Source organism: Camellia sinensis, chromosome 5 (genome assembly GCF_055761805.1).
Source record: "Camellia sinensis isolate YWXY chromosome 5, ASM5576180v1, whole genome shotgun sequence".
Classification (NCBI taxonomy): Eukaryota; Viridiplantae; Streptophyta; class Magnoliopsida; order Ericales; family Theaceae; genus Camellia; species Camellia sinensis.
The window spans coordinates 106,082,862-106,104,613 of NC_138965.1; the positions used below are offsets into that span (position 1 = coordinate 106,082,862).

The window sequence follows — 21,752 nt, forward strand, 5'->3', positions numbered from 1 at the left end:
TCACTCATTGCCCAACGCCTAACCTCCCTCACTGCGAGATCTTGCCACGTATACGACCACAATCCACTGCCCTTTTCCAATTCCTTGTCTCTTTCACTTCACTTCAGCACGTGCCCTGCCGCCTCTCGAGCCCCGCGCCACACCACTAGGCCACCCTTCGCGGTCGGCTGTCCTCATGATCGGTCCTTCCACTCGGCCACCCTTCGCGGTCGGCCGTCCTCATGATCGGTCTTTCCACTCGGCCACCCTTCGCGGTCGGCTGTCCTCATGGTCAGTCCCTCCACTCGACCACCCTTCGCGGTCGGCCGTCCTCATGGTCGGTCCCTCCACTCGACCACCTTCGCGGTCGACCATTCTCATGGTCGCTCCCTCTGCTTGTCCACCATTCACGGTCGGTCTTCACCCTACCGGTTTCTCACATCCCTCATTCTCTTCATTATTCCCTTCGTTAGACTAAAGCTGCACTTGAGAATGGGGGACTACTGACATGGGTAAGCCCATGAAGATTATTGCCCACCATTTAAGGCCCAATACATATTTCAAATACTAGAGCCCAGCACTGCTGAAGCCCCATGTAGCAATAAGAACCAATGACATCAAGGCACATGGCAAGAGAAGGGCTAGCCACATCAGCAGACAAAGATCTGCAAAGTTATTGCCACTGCACATCGCCATTAATGATGCCTCATTTCAGCATTTATTGCGATAACCCCTCTCCGTCGGGACAGCACGCCCTCACCCTGAACAAGGTAAGCTACAATGTAGACTTTCGGCCAAAGTGATAGGTCGGAAGGGACAATGAAATGATTATCAGAGGATATAAGCAGACGTTGAAGACAAGAAGAAGGTTAAGTTTTTCTATCTCTAATCCATATCTCTACATTCTATTTCTCTCTAACTTGCTCGTCGAAGGGTTCGCTGGGGGACTCCCCCGTTCCCCGTTGAACTCTTGTGCAGATTCTCTGGTGGGCTTGATCACTTGGATACCAACTCGAGAAGCGTGGATCAGTCCGACCCATTCTGCCTGGAACCCGTTACATCATAACTGTATCATCATAATCTTACTGTACTTTTCAGTTATTCTTTTATCAATAAAGATTTTTTTGCTAATCAAAAGAAATATATTGTACATAATATTATGTTTAGTATTTTAAATCATTCTAGCTTCTTGTTTGTTGTTTGTTGTTTGTGAGGACTTGTCCCAAATACTCATCTCATCTTGGCTTGTTTTTGAAGTCTAACATAACATTCTTATACAATATTAATTCACAGCCTCAAGCGTTGGGCCAAAAATATGGACACTCTTATATAGAGCCCATAAGTAAAATGCACCCATTATCCATATGATACATTGCCTGGTTTGGTAGACGTTGTTGCTTTATGGGGGCGATTCTATTTGTACTTAAAAAATAATTTAGTACGTTCAATTAAAATTTTAAAATTTTAATTTTTATTATAATGTTTGGCATAACATATATAAGTGTACTTATTTAGATAAGTACACTTATTTAGGTCACATCACCTATTTATTTTTCTGTACATCTTTTCGTAAAAAATTAAAAAGTATATTTATTTAGATTATTCCAAATAAATATTATATATTTTTTCATGGTATATTCTAATCACTATGTATTTTTCATATTCACGTATTTTCATCTTATTCTCCAAATTTCAATAATTTTTTCTTATTTTTCCTCACTTCAAAACGCCAATCCACCCCACTAAAACTCACTATTATCATCAATATCATTGTTTCTTAATTGTTGTTACTTGCAAATAAAAGAAAGTTTGAACAAAATCAAACACTGAATGAGAATAATAATCAAAATGATTTTTTGAAACAACCCATCAAGAAGGATGTAAGTATTCACATAAATATCAAAGTACAATTCTTGATTTTTGTTTGTTTGTTTTTTATTTTTTATTTTTTATTTATGTAAAAATGAATATTCAACTTTTTTATGTCAATACTGTTTAGTACTAGAAGGTCAAACAAACTGACTTGGATCGGTTTCGTCCTTCTCCTTCTTCAACTTGAACCCAATGTGTTTCTTTTTCAATAATTGACAATGAAAAGATTGAGAATAGAATCACGTAGCTAAGATGTGCCCGAGAATGACTAAAATGAAGATGTTGTGGTTGAGAAGAGAAAAGGGAGAACTTTTTTGAATTGATTTTATATTAAAATTATTATTTGAGTGTACCATAAAATTAAAATATTATATATTACTCAAGGGTAACTTGTAGAAATTAATATGGTGTATTGAGAGTTTATTATATATTTAAATAATTTAATAAGAAGTATTGAAAAATTAAACGTGCTAATTGATTTTTTGAGTGTAAATAGAATCCCTTCTCTTTTAGATGAATTTCGAATTTGGGTCAAATTAGCTTTAGTTGGGTTTAGGCTTGGCCTTTTGATTTTGAGAGTCATGAAGGCCCAAAGTTAGAAATATGAGCAACAAATTTCAGTATTTATTTGGATCTATAATTTGTTGTCTGAAAATAATATATAAAGGGCAATGAGGTCATTCATACTAATGTATTTTAGGGGAATTATATGTGAGGGAGATAGAAAAATAAAAAATAAAAAACGTATTGGGATATAGTGTGTTTATATTGGGGTGTAAATGAAAGGCTATAGGGTGTAGTTGCACTCCATGTGGTGGTAATTTTTTCTCATTTCTCCCACTTGCATGTAATTCTCCCAATATTTTTATAAGTAAACTAAAAATAAAGTTTTAATTTTTTTTCAAAAAATACCCAACCAATCTCAAACCATACAAAAGTAAAAAAATATAAATAAATAAAATTAGGGTCTTATTTATTGTGCTTTCGTTTTCTTTTGTGTGAGTGAAAACTTAAGATAGAATACAATATGTGATAATATAGACAAATTAAAATAAGTTATGCTATATAAATAAAAAAAAAATCATATATAATGATGTTGCTTATTATGAACTTTTCACTTCAAAGCAAAACACTATCGATGAATTTATTAATAATAATGACCTTGTCACATCATTTTTGTCAAATTTTTTATATGAATTTTATGTAAGAATAAATTTTTTTAAATAAAATACATAATGGAAAAAATAACAACGGTGACAAAACTTAAACCTACCTATTTAAATCACTAATTTAGTTCATGGATTTGCATAGGAATTTAAAAATGAAAAGAGAAAAAGTATGTGAAATGTAAATGAAATATAATTACATTTCACACACATTTTTCTTTTCTCTTTCTAAATCCTTATCTAAATCCATAAATCAAATATAGCCTCATTGTCCCAAAAAATAAGAGCATTTATATTCAAACCCCAAAAGTTAGACCCACTTTCTAGACTTAATCATCTTCTTGACATATCACTGAATTTAAAAAGTGAATTATATATCATTTTCTAAAAATCAATATTAAGAAATGAACTCAACAATATATATACATATAGTAATACTACACATCCAAAATATTTACACAAAATTTTATTTGAAAAGAAAATAATGTATAATTTAAATTCATTATACATATGAATCTCTCAATATATTAATTAAATTTCAATTACACTTCAACTTTTATTATAATTTTCTGCACAAATTTTCATGGTAAGTGGTGTTTTCCATATCTCTATCAAGCTAACAAATCTATTGATTTCATGGTAAGTGGTGTTTTCCTTGTCCCTATCAAGCTAACAAATCTATTGATGAGCTTCAACACCATAATTCACACATGAGTACTACATAGTCATGCTAATAAATTGTTTTTTAAGCAAAAAGTTAAGAAGTATGAATAAAGTCAAACCACCAAAAAGGACATTCTTTTCCAAATTGCTTTCTAGCACCGACAAACAAGTCCTTGAAGGATGACGAAAAAAAAAAAATGAAAATAAAAACATATAAAATTGACAATAGAAAAATTCAAGAACAAATTGTTCTCCTTGTGGTTGCAAAAGTTAAAGCAGTTTATTGATGACTTTCAAAGGGCTGAAGCTGAAGTGTTTGAACATTTGAGTCTTCTACACGTCCATTGCTTATAAAAATGAATTTCCCATCTCAAAGTAACATTTTAGGTTGTATTTGGATTATTAATTTAGATAACACTTTAAAAAAAAAATAAAAAAAAATAAAATTATATTTTACCTATTCAATCCTTTTTTTACTTTTAAAATTTTTACTAAAATTCATAATCTACACCCAATCTTTAAGTTCCTCCAAACGTAAACTACACAACAAAGAGAACAATCATTTAAATGCTAACGACCACTGAGTTGCTTCAAACAGATAGCCATTCCTTACTTGAAAACGAAACAAACGAAAATTACCTTAGTCTCTTTATTATCCTTGAAATGACCCTTCACTTGAAAAAAATTCAACAGAAAAAAAAAAAAAATATATATATATATATATATGTATCGCTGGGTTTTTTATTTTTTATTTTTTAATCATTGTTTTATATCACCATCTACCTAAATTATTAATTTCTTGTTTAAAGATAATTATTAAAGAACAATAAAATATAATTGTATGACATAATAAAATAGAATAAAAAATTTGATGACATGCCATGAAGTATGAGTGCGGGTATAGATATTGGTACGGATACGTTACGAGTACATTGATACAACAAGATCTAAAAAAAAAAAGATACGGGTATAGCTGTGGTATGCCAATAAATTTTTTATGTGTTTATAATTTATAGTTTCAAATTCAACCTACAATCACCAAAACTAAAAGGAAAAATTACAAAATCAAAAAATAAATCATAATTTAGCAATTCAACTACCAAAACAAAGTCCATAGGCTATTTAATGACATTAAATAGAAGAAATTACAAAACAAAATTTTATTCGAAAGACAAACTAAGTAATTTTTGAAAATTTGAAATTTCAATTTTCACTCGTATCAATTTCATCATTGAATAATATATCTTTATTTTTGACATATAAAGTAAATGATTTGCAATTTCAAGTAAATCAAAACCCTCTAATAAATTAAACGTACTCCACCAATGTTCCATAGCCTGGTGTAACACTGATGTAACCATCCCGTATCCATGAAGTACCCACAGAGTATTCAACTGTCAAAAAATATATAAAAAGTACTTGGTACGTATTTTGAATATCTGATACATATACAGCCATATCGATACGAGTACCAGCACCCGATCCAAGTAAGACAATATTTTCAAAGTACTTATACTTCATAAATGATATGTAACATTTTGAATTTATTTACTATCTCAGATGATGTTGAATTAATACAATGGTGCCAACATAGTTGGGTGTTTCTCTACAACTATGATGTTTTTTTTTTTTTTTTTTTGATCAGCAAAATGAAACTTTATTGATGGAGAAAGCAAAACATGCGAAAAACTTATATCAACAAAGAGGGAAGCGCAAAAGAGCCTCAACGCTAACTTTAACAATCCCAACTAGGTTGGCACTAATAAGGAAGCACAATCATTTGCAAGCACTTAACCCAAAGATTAGTGAGAAATCAAGAGAAACCAAAAAATACAGAAAAAGCAACAATAAACAAACAAGACTCAACCCCAACCAATGCAGCAGCAGAGCAACTATGATGTTTTTTACCGAGCTCTAATCTTTGTACTCCTCTGTTCCTTCTAATTAATAAAATTATTTTTTTCCAATTAAAAAAAAAAGATGGTAAACAAATTTAGTAAGAAAATTATAATCACATTTGTTTACAAGAAATTATTTATCATTTCATGGGTTATTCATATCAGCAATATTACAAACTCATACTTAATTACTCAAAAATTATTCAAAATTTCATGATTTATTCTACATATAGATCCTACACTATACAAACTTAATCCCCATGACACAATCTCCCTCCCAGAAAAGGATAATGTTAGGGTTACTAAATTTTTAATCAAATAAATGACCAAATGCCTCATATGAATGTGGCACACCCATGTGAGACATTTGATCATTTATTTGGTAGAAAATTTTGGGCCTATAGTATTTTCCCCCAGAAAAATCTGGGGGTCAAGTCTGGGTCCCAAACTTTTTCTATTCATATTGGAAAATGATGTACAAGTGAACTTTTTAAATTCACTTTCTAGATCTAGCAATGTGTCAAGAAAATGATAGGCTGATAATTAAATATTTTCTAATTATCAACTAATCATCTTTTTGATATATCATTAAACCTAAAAAGTGGGTATAATTTTTTAGTCTAAATACTTATTTGTATTAATAATAAATGAGGAATAAGACTTATTAAACCGATAATTTTTAATATAAAAAATAATAATTATCCCATTATGGATAAAAAAAAAATTGTCATACAGCCATCGACTTTTTATTGAGAGCAAATTACGTCAATAGTCTATGTATTTTGTATTTTGTGTTATTTTAGTTTTTACACTTTTAATTGTCTCACATTTTTTGTCAATTTAGTCCAATAATAATACTATAGCATTTTTGATGAAAAATTATCACAGAATTGATTGAAGTTAACTCACAAGTTTATAATTTTATCCCTAAAAGCATGTCATATATTATTTATGTGTATATTTTTTTATTAAAAAAAGCTAACAATTATAATCAATTGGACTAAATTAAGATAAAATCTTAAATTTAAAATCTAAATTGAGTTAATTAAAATTATAATCACTAGAATGACACAAATAACAAAATACCGAAATTACCAATATAATTTGGGTTGAGGATAAGGTAATAAAAATATCTAACACATCATTGACACAACGTACCAAATAAATAGACCTAACCCATCATGAGGAAGATTCTCCCTAACTTCCCACTACTTTTTTTTTTTTTTTTTAATGATGAATCAAACGTAAGTCTCGTCCCTGAACAAAAAAAAAGAAAAGAAAAGAAAAGAAAAGAAAAGGTGCAAGTCTTGTCCTAATTATGCACACATCATAGTATTTCAATGTTCTAATTATATGTATATCCACCCATCTATCTTATAAATATCACATGTAGATGGATGGATAGCAAGATAGATAGATATATAACAACCTTTATAACCTTCCATATCCTCAAACCGTAAGCTTTCAAACCCTTTTCACAATGTTTCCATTTCACACTCATACCTTCCTTCTCTTCTGCTTCTTCATAATCATACCACCTCGCATTCCGGCAAGACTAATACCCAAATTCACGACAGACCCAGTAACTGAAATAACTACCAAACACCATAATCACACGTGGCATGAATTCAAGAGGCTCCAAGATGTTCAGAGAGGAAGCCACGTCACCGGCATGTCGGAGCTTAAGAAGTACTTCCACAATTTCGGTTACCTATCGGTACAAGAAACGAATTTTACCGACACATTTGATCCCCAGTTCGAACACGCCGTGACCCAATACCAAGCAAAACTCGGACTGCCAGTCTCCGGTAAGCTCGACTCCGAAACCCTAAATCAAATCATGCTGCCTCGGTGCGGTGTACCAGACACCTCACCGACATTTCATGAAATAAGCCACTTTGCATATTTCCCTGGCCAACCGAGATGGGCTCGTACTATGCCCATAACTCTCACCTACGCTTTCTCACCAGAGAATTTGATCGGTTCGTTGAGCTTACCAGACATTCAGGAGGCTTTTAAACGGTCTTTCGCCCGTTGGGCATCGGTCATTCCAGTGAATTTCACTGAAACAACCGATTATGGATTTGCCGACATAAAAATAGGATTTTATGGTGGCGATCACGGCGATGGAGAGCCGTTTGATGGGGTGTTAGGGGTTTTGGCCCATGCATTTTCGCCGGAGAGTGGGCGGTTCCACCTCGATGCAGCGGAGACGTGGGCGGTTGATTTCGGGTCGGAGAAATCGAATGTTGCCGTGGATTTGGAGTCGGTGGCTACACATGAAATTGGACATGTTTTAGGGTTAGCTCACACTTCTGTTAACGATGCTATTATGTACCCTAGTTTGAAACCTAGAGGTAAAAAGTTGGATTTGAAGCTTGATGATATAAAGGCCATACAAGCTCTCTACGGTTCAAACCCAAATTTCAAGTTTAGTGCTTCATTGGAGTCAGACACTTCTTCAAATCAAGCCATTGATTTGAGGGTTGTTAGATCATCAACATGGCACATATTGGTTTTGATATTGACATCGCTAACATGCATGTAATCGTGCATGACTGGACATACATTTGTGTGAGTCTTACTTATAACACAAGCACATAACTCCTTTTTTTTTTTTTTTTAAATTTTTAAATTGATGTATTCTTTAAAGATTTTATGGCAAGTGCCAATTGTACTAACAATTTGAAAGTGTATATGACTTTAGTTTTTTTCTTATAATTTTGTTTTTTACACATCAATCAGAATTATCAATTTATTGAAGGTGCATTTTTGATAAAGTTTGGTAGATCATGGAGGATATGTGGTAGAAATAATGTATTTTAATTTTTGAAGGCAAAAGTGCAACAAAACCATTTTTGTCCATCCCTTCTGGTCAAGATCCAATTTTAATCCATTTGAGGCGCCATGATTTACCATTTCCATTTGTTGTTAAATCCACATATGTGGTTTGCTTTCCTACATATGAGGTACAAGGCACAGTTGTGTTTTTTTATATGAATGAAAATTTGCCTTTTCAGTTATTATCATTTTTTTTTTAAAATTTTAAATTTCACCAAATAAAAAAATAAAGTAAATTGATATACTCTAAATTGATGGGGGAGGGTGGTGGGAGAAGCGTAATAGTGGTGGTGGGGAAGGTGGAGGAGGGTCAGGGATGGCAAATGAGGATATGGCAGTGATTGTTAGCAGAGGGTGGCAAGCGATTAAAGTTGTATAGAAAATAGAAGAAAATAAGAGGAAAACAGAAGAGGGATATCGATATAACCTCTGCTAATCAAAAGAATTCTAATGAGACCATCGTCATATCGATATCCCTTCATTTCAAAAGTAAATTGATAGTATTATTTATTCACTTAAACAAATCCAACCCTCATAATATAATCCTTTACTTACCCAAAAAAAACATATATATATATATAATCCTAGAAGAACCACATGATAAAATTGATCTATCAAATATCTCTAGCATATCATATTATTTTAGTACTAGTGTACACCTGCGCCCATGTTTGAAGGCACGGTGTAAATAAAAATAAGTGAACAAAAAGGAGAAAACAAAAAAATAAATAAATAGGTAGGAAAATAAAAAAAATAAAAAAGACAAGGAGGAAGGTAGGATCATTCATGGGATTGTGAGAGGATGGGTGAGAAAAGAAAAAAGTAAGATAGAGAAGCGGGAAAGTAGGATACATTACAGCCGTTGTTCTGGAGTTTAAACATATCTGAGCTGTTTAAATGTCCTAATAGGACAAATGTGTGTAGGACAAATTCAAAAATCATCTTGCTTTCAGTGGTGATAGGACAAATGATGGAAGGAACGTAGCAGTGGTGGTTGGGAAGGTGGAAGACGGTTAGGGATGACAGATGAGGATATGGCAGTGATTGTTAGCAGAGGGTGGCAAACGCTTAAAGTTGTAGAGAAAATAGAAGAAAATAAGAGGGAAAATGAAGAATGATATTGATATTTTTTTTTTTGATGAGCAAAAAGAAACTTTATTGATGAAGAAAGCATTACATGCAAAAACTAACATCAACAATGAGGGAAGTGCAAAAAGCATTAACACTAACCTTAACAATCCCAACTAGATTGGCATCGCTAAGGAAACACAATTATTTGCAAGCACTTGACTCAAGATTGGTGAGAAACCAATCAAAAAGAACTTAAGGAAAGAGAGAAAAACAAAAAAAAAAAAACAGAACAACAGTACCAGTATCAACAGAGCAAAAACAGCAGCATCAGCATTTCAACTCCTTTCATAGCTGCACAGACTAGACCTACTACATAGTAGCTGTATAGACCAGACCAATCAAACATACCAGCATTAGCAGAATGCCAACTAGCAGCATACATCAGCAGGTCTCTGAACAACAGCATACAGTAGGCCAAAAACAACATTATACAATAGCAGCATACAACATCAGACCTTACACCAGCAGTAGACCTTACTCATAGCAACTCAGCCCTTTTACCCTAGTAGCCTTTCATCAAATCTTTTAGTAGACCTTAGACGCATTCCTTTACCCAAAGCAAGAAGAACACCCCTAATACCAATACTCCATTCTTCACAGCAGCTTCCCTGTTTCACACTTGGCTGCACACAATAGCATCCCTTTACCAGCACTTCCAGATCAGACCTTACTAGTTGCCTTGATAAAGTGATAAGACAATAAAAGCCTGTCTAGCTCTTCACCCCAAACCAGATCAACACAAACAGTCCCATACCAGCAATATATCAGCCATAACCCCCAACCAATAACTAACATAACCTCCTAACATTAATCTGGAGGCAGCCTTCTTCTACACACACAGGCCTTGATCTGATGAAAATTCATTACTATCTCTTGAACTGAGAACTGCAACCCCTTAATATTCGATTTACTCCAAAGTGCTACCATTACTTTCACCAATTCTGAAAGTTCATTCCAATCCACTAGTTTGCCACTAAAGAAACATGCATTCCTTGCTTTCCATAATGACCACATAACTGCTAAAGAATCACTTTCAACATTCTAAGAACCACTTTACTGAATTTGATTAATAACCACCAAAGCAACAAATTCTCAACTAAACCAGGCAGAACCCACACTAGATCCTACCGCTGCATCATAACAGTCCATAATTTCCAAACTAATGGGCAAAACAACAGAAGATGCTGAACTGACTCCTTTCTTGTTTTACAGAACAAGCACAATGCATTTGATTCCCCATTTAACACTCCAAAACTCTTTAAGACAACTGTAGTTTTAAGCCTACCTCTTCATGCTAACCACCCACAAAACTTTACCTTGGGTGGAGCAACATTGTCCCATAATTCTTTAGTAACACTGACAAGTGGACTTTTTGAAGACATCTACCACTTCCATGCTGCTGCTACTGTAAATGATCCTACTGGATTGTCCACCAATTTACATGAATCCTCAGTCTCCATAGAAAGACTAGGTCCTTCCCTTAGCAAATCATACAACCATAGGACCTCCTCTTCCTCTCATGCTAACAATGATCTTCTGAACAATAAATTCCAATCATTTGATTGACCACTCCTCTAATAAATCTGCTACACAGTGCTACATTTCTCCTTTGATAAGCTATATAGTCTAGGAAATTCCTTCTTCAGGCACATGTTATTCAACCACTTGTCATCCTAAAATTGAATTCTATTCTCATTCCCTACTGTTAATTTCAGATTAGATAGATAAAAGGCCACTAGAGCAGGGCTATTTGTAACAAGTTGAAGGATATCACCCCAAATCCTAGACACTGCAACATTATCTAGATTACTTGGAACCCACCTGCTTCCAACCACACCATACTTACTACATATGATATTTTTCCATAAAGCTGTATCCTCTTTCCCAAACCTTCACCACCATTTGAGCAGAACGCAGTCATTAACTTCTCTTAGATTTCTAACACCCAATCCCCTTTGATCAATGTTTGCTGATACCTCCTTCTAATTTACCATGTGAAGTTTCTTCTTTGTTTCAGAATCACCCCACAGAAAAGTTGCCTAAATCCTGTCTAACTGTTTAGCCACATCCACAAGTAGTTTAAAAATTGATAGGAAATATAAAGGTAAACTTGAAAGAACTGCCTTCACTAATGTTAATCTACCAGCAAATGAGAGCATCTTCCTTTTCGATGAAGCTAATTTGTTCTTTACTTTCTCAATCACTGGATTCCAAGTGTTCTTTCTTCTAGGATTTGCCCCAAGAGGTATGCCCAAATAAGTAATAGAAAGTTTTTGGCTATGGAAATGCAGCATTGAGACAAAATCATTACTTTCCTTCTCATTAACACTAACCCACACACCACACTTTTGTGGAAGTTAATATTTAAACCAGACATTAACTCAAAACACCTTAAAATTCTCTTTATTGACCAATTCCACCCTATCAGCTTCACAAAAAATAATAATATCATTTACAAATTGCAAATGAGAAACCTCAACTCATTGGGCCCAACAGTGGCATCTTTTAAAAAACCCAACTCCTTTTCCTTTTCAGTCAATATATTCAACCCTTCAGCAACAATGTTGAACAAGAATGATGATAACAGGTCTCTCTACCTAAGCTTTTTTTTAGGTGTAAATTCAGCAGATGGAAATCCATTAACCAGAACAGATATCTTGGCTGAAGATGTACATGTTTTGATCCACCTCACCCACTTTTTCCCAAAACCAAAATTCTTCATCATTAAAAAGAGAAACTCCCAATTTACTGAATCGTAAGTCTTTTGAAAATCTAATTTTAGAATGATTCATTTCCTTTTAGATAATTTTTGCCAATCCACCACTTCGTTAGTAATCAATATCCCATCTAGAATGAATCTCTCCCCAAAAAGTACAGTCTGGACTTCACTAATAACTGCTGGCATCACCTTTTTTAATCTTCTAGACAACACTTTAGCTAGAACTTTATAAGCGGAATAAACTAAGCTTATTGGTCTATAATCCCCTAAACTACTTAAGGTCTCTTTCTTTGGTATCAAAGTGATAAATGAACAATTCAGGCCTGAGACCAGCTTCCCATTTTCATGGAACTCATTCATGAATTGTAGAAACTCACTCTTCATTATCTTCCTGCACTTTTGAATGCAGGCCATATTAAATTCATCTGGCCTAGAGCCTTATTACCATCACAATCTTGTATAGCTGCCCAAACCTCTTGCTCTGTAAATGCTACTTCCAAATTTTCCTTCTCTACAGAAGTAAGGGATAAAAATGGGCCTGAGAGTTTTTGTCTGGAGCACCACTCCTCAGTAAATACTCTTTCAAAATGATTACAGACTGACTATTTTACACTATTTGGATCCACCAACCTCTTCCTTTCCTCTACAACTAAATCCAATATATTTTTCTTTTGCCTAGAGCTTGCCATCAAATGGAAAAATCTTTTATTCTTATCACCACATTTAGCCCACACCATTCTAGATTTTTGATGCCATAAGCTCTCTTTTCTCGTACTCAAATTCCATACTTGACTTCTTACTTTCCTCATTCTGGTCAGTTCAGCTTTTGATAAATTCCTTGCTTCAGCTACCAAAAACCTCTGAACCCTGCTAATCAAAAGAATTCTAATGAGACCATTGTCATATCGATATCCCTTCATTTCAAAAGTAAATTGATAGTATTATTTATTCACTTAAACAAATCCAACCCTCATAATATTATCTTAGAAGAACCACATGATAAATTGATCTATCAAATATCTCCAACATACCGTATTATTTTAGTATGTTATGTTGTTATATTTTGAAAACCTCACTTTAACGGTATGTATGTTTATTATTCTTCGGCACGAGTTAATTTCTATCATATGATTTGATCATGTGTACTTAATTATATATATTTTTTCAATGTCTTTAAATTACACCTAAAATTAAGTTTATAATCCAATAAGTAATATTTTGCAATTTTTCAATTTACTAGCTTAAATTCAATTTACATTAAATAAATAAAATAAAACTTGATCATTATTATTTTCTTGATGAAATGCCTTCAAATTATATTTCGAATTAAATTATTTTAATATAATGGTTAGTCTCTCACCACAAGAATTTAAGGTTTTAGAGACGAAATCACTTTTTAAGGACAAAATAAAAAAGTTGTCAAAAGTGTTATTATTTTATTTTTGGTGACAAAATTAGACATTTAGTAATGAATTACTAACTTTTTGGGACCAAAAGTTGTCTCAAAAAATAAACATTTTTGGGTTCAGATTATTTTATTTCTAAATTAGCAACATTTAAAAATTGTTCCTAAAAGCTCATTTTTTAACTTTTTTGGACGATTTTTTAGCGACTATCGTTGCGATAATTGAAGTCAGTCCTCCCTAATGTTTGTTTTTTTTTTCTTTTTTTGGATAACAAAAACAATTGGTCTCTAAAACTCTTATATGTTGTAGTATCTCTTCTTATTTATTTTTTTATATAGAAAAATTATTTTTAAATTAATTTATTAATTTTATTGAATTTATATTTTTGGCGCAATATAGTAAATTTATGGGCAAATTACATCGATGGTCCCTACATTTTTCTCCTTGTATCATTTTGGTCCCTCCATTTTCAATTAGCTCGATTTTGACTCTTAATTTTAAATTTTTGTCTAATTTTGGCCTAATTGATAATGCCATTAGTGTTTTTGACAAAAAAACAATTACTGAATTGGTTGAGTTTATCTCACTGAGTTTAGTAAATTTATAATTTTTTTCTTAAAAATGTGACACATGTCACTTATGTACATATTTTTCATGAAAAAAAATGTTAAGAGTTGTAATGTATTGGATCAAATTGAAACAAAATCATAAATTCAAGATCAAAATTGGGTTAATTGAAATTATAGGGACCAAAATGATACACGTACCAAAATATAGGAACTGCTGTCACAATTTGTCCAGAATTTATTATGCTAAAATTTAATATGATATTCCTATCGTGCTAAATTTTAATGATAGATAGCATTATATACTAATGGGTTATTTGGGATATCCTAAATAAGTGTATTTTTTTTGACTTTTTAGACTAAAATGTTGAGGGAAAAAATATGGTTGTTTGGGATAATTTTTTGACTTTTTACGAAAAAAATGTGTACTAAAAAATTGTATAAATTAGTATATAGGAGAAGCTTTTTGGCGAGTAGGCGGTATGGTGGGCAGTACGGTGGTAGCATTGTGCAGAGTAGTGTATAAGAGATGCTTGCCTCCTTTTCGGGCATTGAATTGGACGGTGTTGTTCGGCCCGTGGGGGCCCCACCATGGGATCGTTTTGCTAATCGGAACCGTTCAATGTGTAGAATTCGTCAAGTACTATATGCTTGGAGAAAATCACGTTGATCGGATATCGATAGCTATCTGATCAGATTAGTTTTTTTGTCAACCGTTAACTATAACACCATCCATTTTTTTAGAGTGAACTGATTTGATCATGTAGTTAGCGATATCCAATCAACGTGATTTTTTACGTGGATATAATACTCAACGAGTTCTACACATTGAATGGTTCAGATTATCAAAACAACATCCGTGATGGGTCCTCACGGGTCAAACAACACCATCTTGTTTGTGCACCCGCTTGTTCCCTTTGTCCAACCAAAGTTAGCTAAAGTACAATTCACGTGAGAAGTGAGTTGTACTTTTTTTTGTGTAAAATTAATTGTTTTTTATATTTTTTTGATAAATAATAATAACTTTTTAATTTTTTTGAAGGATGTCAAACTAGCCCTAAATTTAACATGATAAATAGTACATTGTAGAGTGATTTTTGTATTCATCGTGTCAAATTTTTTTAGCAGTGTTTGTAAAGATGACAGGAGGAGGTTGGATTCCAGTACTAAACAGGAGAGGTCGACAAGCAACTGAAGTTGGGTCCAAGGAAGGAAGACGTGAACAGATGTATACTCTGTTTGTAGACAACTTACTAGAAACCATGGAACCAAGAAGAATGTTTGAATTGTTCAGAAAATTTGGATTGGTTAAGGATGTTTTCATTCCATAGAAGATGAGGAAAACAACAAACACAAGGTTTGGATTTATTCGTTTTGATTGCCCTATTGCAGCTAGTATAGCAGAACAAAAGACAAACGGATTATAGGTTGATGATAAAGCCTTGGTAGTTCAGAGTGCAGCCTATGGGAAAGGTAACGATGACAGGAGGAGGTTCAAACAAGTGCAATGGAGACAAACGGAGCCAAGAAGGCCACCAGGCACAAATGCATCTAGAAGGTGGAATCAAGTCTTAGATGGCAGATCATATGTAGAGGTCACCAAAGGAGCTCAACCAAAAGGTCATTCAACTCCCACAATCAGAGTCGAAGAAATAGGAAATGGCTGGTTGTATGAGAGCTTGATTATAAGGCTCAAACCTGGATACTCTGTTGTAGAAGTTAAAGCAGAACTAAAAGTGAAAGGAGTGAAGGATGTCCTGGTGAAAGAAGGAGGTGGTCACGATATAGTATTTCTTTCAGATCTAGAGAGGCCTTGAGAAGTACGATAGGCTTGATTAAGGAATGGTTCCATGCCTGGTGTGTATACATCACAGAATGGGAACCTGGTATGCAATTTCAGCCGGAAAGATATGCTTCGATTAGCTGTTTTGGTGTTCCGTTGAATTTGTGGAATTCGGTTATGTACAGAAAGATAGGCCAACTATGGGGGGGAAGTGATTCATTTAGATACAGACCTCTGTAATCCATCATCTTTTCGTTGTGGAAAGGTAAAGATAGTCACAAGTGTAATGGAACCGATAAATACCAGTCTGAATCTAGAGTGTAGAGGCAGATTATACCCGATAAGAGTCTGTGAGGATCAGCCTAGTAAGGAGGCTTCGACTAGCTGTAAAGGTAATAACACCGAGGAGGGTGATGAGGAAGTTAATTCTAACGTTAATGGGGTTTTACAGTTAGTTGCAGACAGCAAGAGGGAGGTAGACGATGTTGATAAGGAAGCTGAGTTGGAGGATGATGTGGCAAGTAAGAACGAGAAGGCCAAAGATGTTTCAACCCCTAGGCTGAAGGAAATGAGTGAGATAGGGGTAGGTGATAGTTGCTTGCAACTATCAATGGTGAAAGAGACAGAAGAGTGTATGGGGAATTCAAATGAAACAGACTCCGGCATGGGTGATACAATGATGAAAGAGGAAAGTGTGCAGCAGCAGCAATTGCAGAAGTGTAATCATGAGTTGGGAAAGGTTGACGTGATTCAAAAAGAAAAAGAGCTGGTCTCTAGTCAAGGCTTTGTTAGAAGTGTGACTGAAACCCAAAAAGGTAGACCTGGTGTCTGTTTGGAGGTGGATTTGGGCCATGATCAAAATAGACCCCAGCCCAATGAGTGTGTCCAATACAAAACTCAGGGGAATGGGCTCAGTCACCCATTGGTAAGTTCTAAAGGTGGCCACTTAAGGGTGGGCTGCAAATCCAAAAGCATTGATTCTATTAGTGTCTCTAGTGGTGGTTCCACTAATAACCTGATCAAGCAAGGCCCAAGGAAAGAGATCAGGCAAGGTAGATATAAATATCCACTGGCTGTAGGTGGTTTTAACGGGCTGGCCAGAAGAGTTGGGCAGAGAGGTGTGGGTGCAGGAAGAAACAGGGCTCATCAGTCAGCCACGGTGACAGTAGCAGTGCAAAGGCCATGCGTAGATGATAGTCATAACAACAGTGAATCAGATAAAATTCTCGAAGCTCAAGCCACGTTACGTCTGGGGAAAAGGCTGGGGATTGATTTCAAAGGGCAGGATGCAGAAATTTTGAAGAAACTAGTACACTTAGAGGAGAAGGATAAAGAGAGGCTAGGAGGGAGGTCTGAGAGGATGGGGGACTGATGCTTCCATGTAATCAGTAATGTTTGGGAGGTGGTACAGCTGAAAAATGTTTATGATGAAGCTTTTAAGTTGGAACATTAGAGGGATGGGTAGACCAGAAAAGATGAGAAAGATCAAGAACCTGTTATTTGACAGAAATATTGATATGGCTTTGATTCAAGAAACAAAAAAGTCAAGCATGTCCAACTTGGTGATTAGGAGATTGTGGCCAAGGGAAAAGATGGAATCCATGGTTGTGGATGCAATGGGTGTGGCAGGTGGACTATTATGCATATGGGATCCTGATGTATTTCAACTTTTCGAGTGCTGTAGTAATCGAAATTTTATTCTGCTCTCAGGTACCATTCTGCACTCCTTTAACTGTGTTGTCATTAATGTATATGCTCCAAATGATGTTATGAAGAGAGGGAAATTATGGGAGTCCCTTTTAAATTTGAAGACCTGTTTTCCAAAACCATGGTGTCTTGGAGGTGATTTTAATGAGATCACAAGTCTGAGGGAGAGAATAGGTAATTCAAGGAGAGACAAAGGTATAAAGGAGTTTAAAGAGTTCATAGATAGTTGTGAGGTGGCTGATATGCAAATGTTAGGGAGAAAATTTACTTGGTGCAATGCCCATGATGGAAATAAATGGAGTAGAATAGACAGATTCCTCCTTAGCCCTGAGTGAATGGAGAGATACAAATTCAAACTGTGGGGACTGCCAAGGTTGGTCTCAGATCACTGCCCTATAGTACTCAAGGAAGATGAGAGGGATTGGGGCCCCACACCCTTTAAATTTTTGAATGCTTGGTTTCTACATCAAAATTTTGCATCTTTTGTGGAGAATGCATGGAAGGATCTTCAGTTTCAAGGGGATGTGGGATACATTCTGCATAGTAAATTGAAGGCCCTTAAGATGGCATTAAAGCAGTGGAATAGGGAGATCTATGGTAACACTGCTACTCAACTCCAAACAGTAGAAGATCAGCTTAATAGATTGGACCTTAGGGCAGAATTAAGACCTCTAGAGGATGCTGAAATCAAACAAAGAAGAGAGGATACGAATGAAATGTGGAGATTGAGTAGGATGTTGGAATGGGCTTGGTTGCAAAAGTCAAGGTTAGATTGGAATATGAAAGGGGACATGAACACAAGGTACTTTCATGTCATGGCTACTAGTAGACAAAATAGGAATGCCCTCAATTCCATTGCTGTTGGAGATAGGGTGCTTGAGGAACCATTCCTGGTCAAGAATGAGGTGTGGTCACATTTTAGACAACAGTTTTCAGAAGAATGGAGGTAGAGACCTGTGATCGGGGGTGATTTCAAGAGTGTGAGGCAAAGTGATTCATTCCACTCGCTAGAGTCAGAGTTTTCAGTAGAGGAGGTTTGGGAAGCTGTCAAACTTTGCAATGGGAACAAAGCTCCAGGACCAGATGGATTCAATTTAATGTTTTTTCAGAAACAGTGGGAGGTGCTTAAAGATGATGTAATGCTCTTTATGGCAGATTTCCACAATAAGGGCAGGTTGGCCAGTGGGTTGAATAGTTCTTTCATTACACTTATTCCAAAGAAAGTGAATGCAGCTAATCTGAATGATTATAGGCCAATCAGCCTAATTGGGTCAGCCTATAAAATACTCACCAAGGTCCTAGCAAGTAGACTTAAAAAGGTAATGCCAACTGTAATTGGTGAAGCTCAATTAGCTTTCTTGGGAGGAAGGAACATACTTGATGGAGTATTGATTGCGAATGAAATTGTGGATGGGTGGAAAAAAACCAAGAGAAGAGGGTTATTGTTCAAAATCGACTTTGAGAAGGCGTATGACTCCCTCAACTGGGACTTCTTGCTCTCAATGCTCTCTAGCTTTGGCTTTGGATCAAAATGGATTTCATGGATGAAAGAATGTCTATCTTCAGCTCGTATCTCAATACTTGTGAATGGCTCACCAACTAAGGAATTTTGTCCACAAAAAGGCCTTAGACAAGGGGATCCTTTATCTCCCTTCCTTTTTAATCTGGCTGCAGAGGGGTTAAACATATTACTTATGAGAGCTAGGGAGTTGGGGCTGTTAAAAGGAGTAGTAGTTGGTGCTAATGGTGTAGTAGTTTCTCATCTCCAATTTGCAGATGACTCCCTATTATTTTGTGATGCTGAATGCTCAGAAGTGCTAAATTTAAAAAGGATTTTATGGTGTTTTGAAATTGCTTCGGGGCTCAAGATAAATTACCATAAAAGTATGGTGTGTGGGTGTGGTATATCTGCATCTGGGCTCAGTGAGTTTGCCTCAATGCTGAACTGCAAATCAAAATCTTTGCCATTGAAGTACCTTGGATTGCCATTGGGTGCTAGCCCACATAAGAAGCTGAGTTGGAAACCTGTTATTGACAAGATTAAGCTCAGACTTGCTGGCTGGAAGAAGAGATTCCTATCACATGCAGGTAGGCTAACTCTGATCAAGGCAGTGCTCTCAAGCCTGCCAGTGTATTACCTCTCTCTATTCAAGGTACCAGAAGGGATAGCAAAAGAAATTGAACAACTGCAAGCCTCATTCCTATGGGGTGGATCTGATTTAAAAAGGAAGGTTCATTTAGTAAAATGGGTTGAAGTAACAAAAAGCATCAAGCAAGGGGGGTTGGGTATTAGAAGAATAAGAGATATGAATGCGTGTTTATTAATCAAGTGGTGGTGGAGGTTTGCCAATGAAAAAATAGCCTTATGGAAGAAGGTGATTTGTAGCAAATACAAAGTTGAAGGTGGGAAATGGCTTCCAGAGCCTACAGTAGCCAGAAGATGTTCCAAAATTTGGGGTGATATTTTGGCAGTAGCAACTCAAAGGGCCAGCCTCCTACAATTTTATGTCAATAATTTGCAGATTAAAGTGGGAGATGGGTGTAGAGTATGTTTCTGGCATGACTGCTGGAATGGAACAGTCAGCCTTAAGGATTTATTCCCTAGACTATTCAGATTGTCTACTGATAAGGTTGGGTCTCTAAGGACCTTTGTGGCTAGAAGAGGAAACTCTGTCAATTGGGTGTTTAGATTTAGGAGGGTTTTATTTCAATGGGAACAAGAGGAGCTTAATACACTTGTTCAATCTATCTCAGCAGGCCCCATGTTGATTTTGAACTTTCATACTCCGGATATGGCAGTTTGGTTAGCAGCTAAATCAGGGCAATCATTTGTCTCAACCCTGTATCAATACACTGGTTTACAGCATGGAGAAGTAATGAGTTCTTACAGTTTGGTGTGGGTTAAGTACCTCCCCCTTAAAGTCCAATTTTTCGGTTGGCTTGCTTGGAAGCATAAGGTTAAAACTTCTATTTTTCTGCACAGAATAGGTGTGCTGAATGCTAGTACTGGAACTATATGCCTGTTCTGCAAACAAGCCCAGGAGACAGTAGAACATTTGCTATTCTTATGTCCTAAGGTATGGAGAGTTTGGGCAGGTCTGTTGCAGTGGTGGGGAGCTCAGTGGGTGACACCTAGATTTGTTGTAGAACTTTTGCAGTGGTGGGCAGGTAATAACTTCACCAAAGCTGAAAGGAGAATTTGGGATGCAATCCCTTTGGTGGCTCTGTGGTCAATCTGGAAGCATAAGAATGAATGCCTTTTCCAAGATGTCCAACATAACCTGGAAGAGCTGCATGAAACTATTGCTGTTAGGACTACAATTTGGCTTAAATCTAATTCAAGGGATTTACACTTTCCCATCACTGATTATGTGTATAATTTGGTGCAGATTAGAGTATGCTTGGATGAGAGGCTGTAATGCATTTGTAATCATCTGGTGAAGGCAATACAGACTTGTTATGCTTCAGGTCTTCAAAGTGTGTAGGTGAACTGCTATGGTGTACTGTCTGCTGGTGTTTCTGTTTTGGTTGTCTGCTGGTGTTTCTGTTTTGGTGTATTTGCACTGGCTTCTGTGGGGTGTGCTTGGTGGACTGCACCTGATGGGGTTCTGTATGGTGGTTACTGATGGTCTGAAACTGCTCTGGCTGCTGATATGTATGGCTGGTGTACAGTCACTTCCACCCCACTCAAGGAGAGTTTTTGTCGTGTGCCAAGGTTGGATGGTATGACTTGTTATGCTTCAGGTTTACATAGTGTGTAGATGAACTGCTATGGTGTTCTGTCTGCTGGCTGTTCTGTTTTGGTTGAATATTTGGTGTATTTGCCCTGGCTTTTGTGGGGTGTGTTTGGTGGAATGCACCTGATGGGGTTTTTACGGTGGTTACTGATCTGGCTGTTGGTCTGAAACTGCTCTGGCTGCTGTTATGCAAATGCTTACTGATCTAAGTTAGTTTCATGTCTGCTATGGTTGTGTGATGTGTGCCACAGTTGGTTGGTATGGCTGGTGTACATTACCTGAAG

General features: G+C 35.7%; 2 protein-coding genes and 1 pseudogene across 3 annotated transcripts; all 3 read left to right on the forward strand.

The window, feature by feature from the left end:
• Positions 1-6,905: 6,905 nt before the first annotated feature.
• On the forward strand, positions 6,906-8,299 carry LOC114268408 (metalloendoproteinase 4-MMP pseudogene; annotated as a pseudogene). Its single transcript, XR_014329952.1, has one exon. The product of XR_014329952.1 is annotated as a metalloendoproteinase 4-MMP pseudogene (transcript).
• Positions 8,300-17,442: 9,143 nt separating this feature from the next.
• Positions 17,443-18,066, forward strand: LOC145791595 (uncharacterized). The gene has a single exon (XM_082871964.1). The coding sequence runs from the start codon at positions 17,443-17,445 to the stop codon at positions 18,064-18,066; it is 624 nt and encodes a 207-aa protein (XP_082728090.1).
• Positions 18,067-21,357, forward strand: LOC114268915 (uncharacterized). Its single transcript, XM_082871965.1, has 3 exons — positions 18,067-18,636; positions 18,841-21,126; positions 21,217-21,357. Exons 1-3 carry the CDS (start codon positions 18,067-18,069, stop codon positions 21,355-21,357), a joined length of 2,997 nt encoding a protein of 998 aa, XP_082728091.1.
• Positions 21,358-21,752: the final 395 nt, after the last annotated feature.

Bases quoted from the DNA above. Each gene is read 5' to 3' on its own strand.
- LOC145791595 (XM_082871964.1), top strand. From the start codon at position 17,443: ATGTTTATGATGAAGCTTTTAAGTTGGAACATTAGAGGGATGGGTAGA.
- LOC114268915 (XM_082871965.1), top strand. From the start codon at position 18,067: ATGGAGAGATACAAATTCAAACTGTGGGGACTGCCAAGGTTGGTCTCA. The intron at 18,637-18,840 runs GTGTGGTCACAT...ATGTTTTTTCAG, and splicing joins CATTCCTGGTCAAGAATGAG to AAACAGTGGGAGGTGCTTAA. The intron at 21,127-21,216 runs GTATGCTTGGAT...CAAAGTGTGTAG, and splicing joins ATAATTTGGTGCAGATTAGA to GTGAACTGCTATGGTGTACT.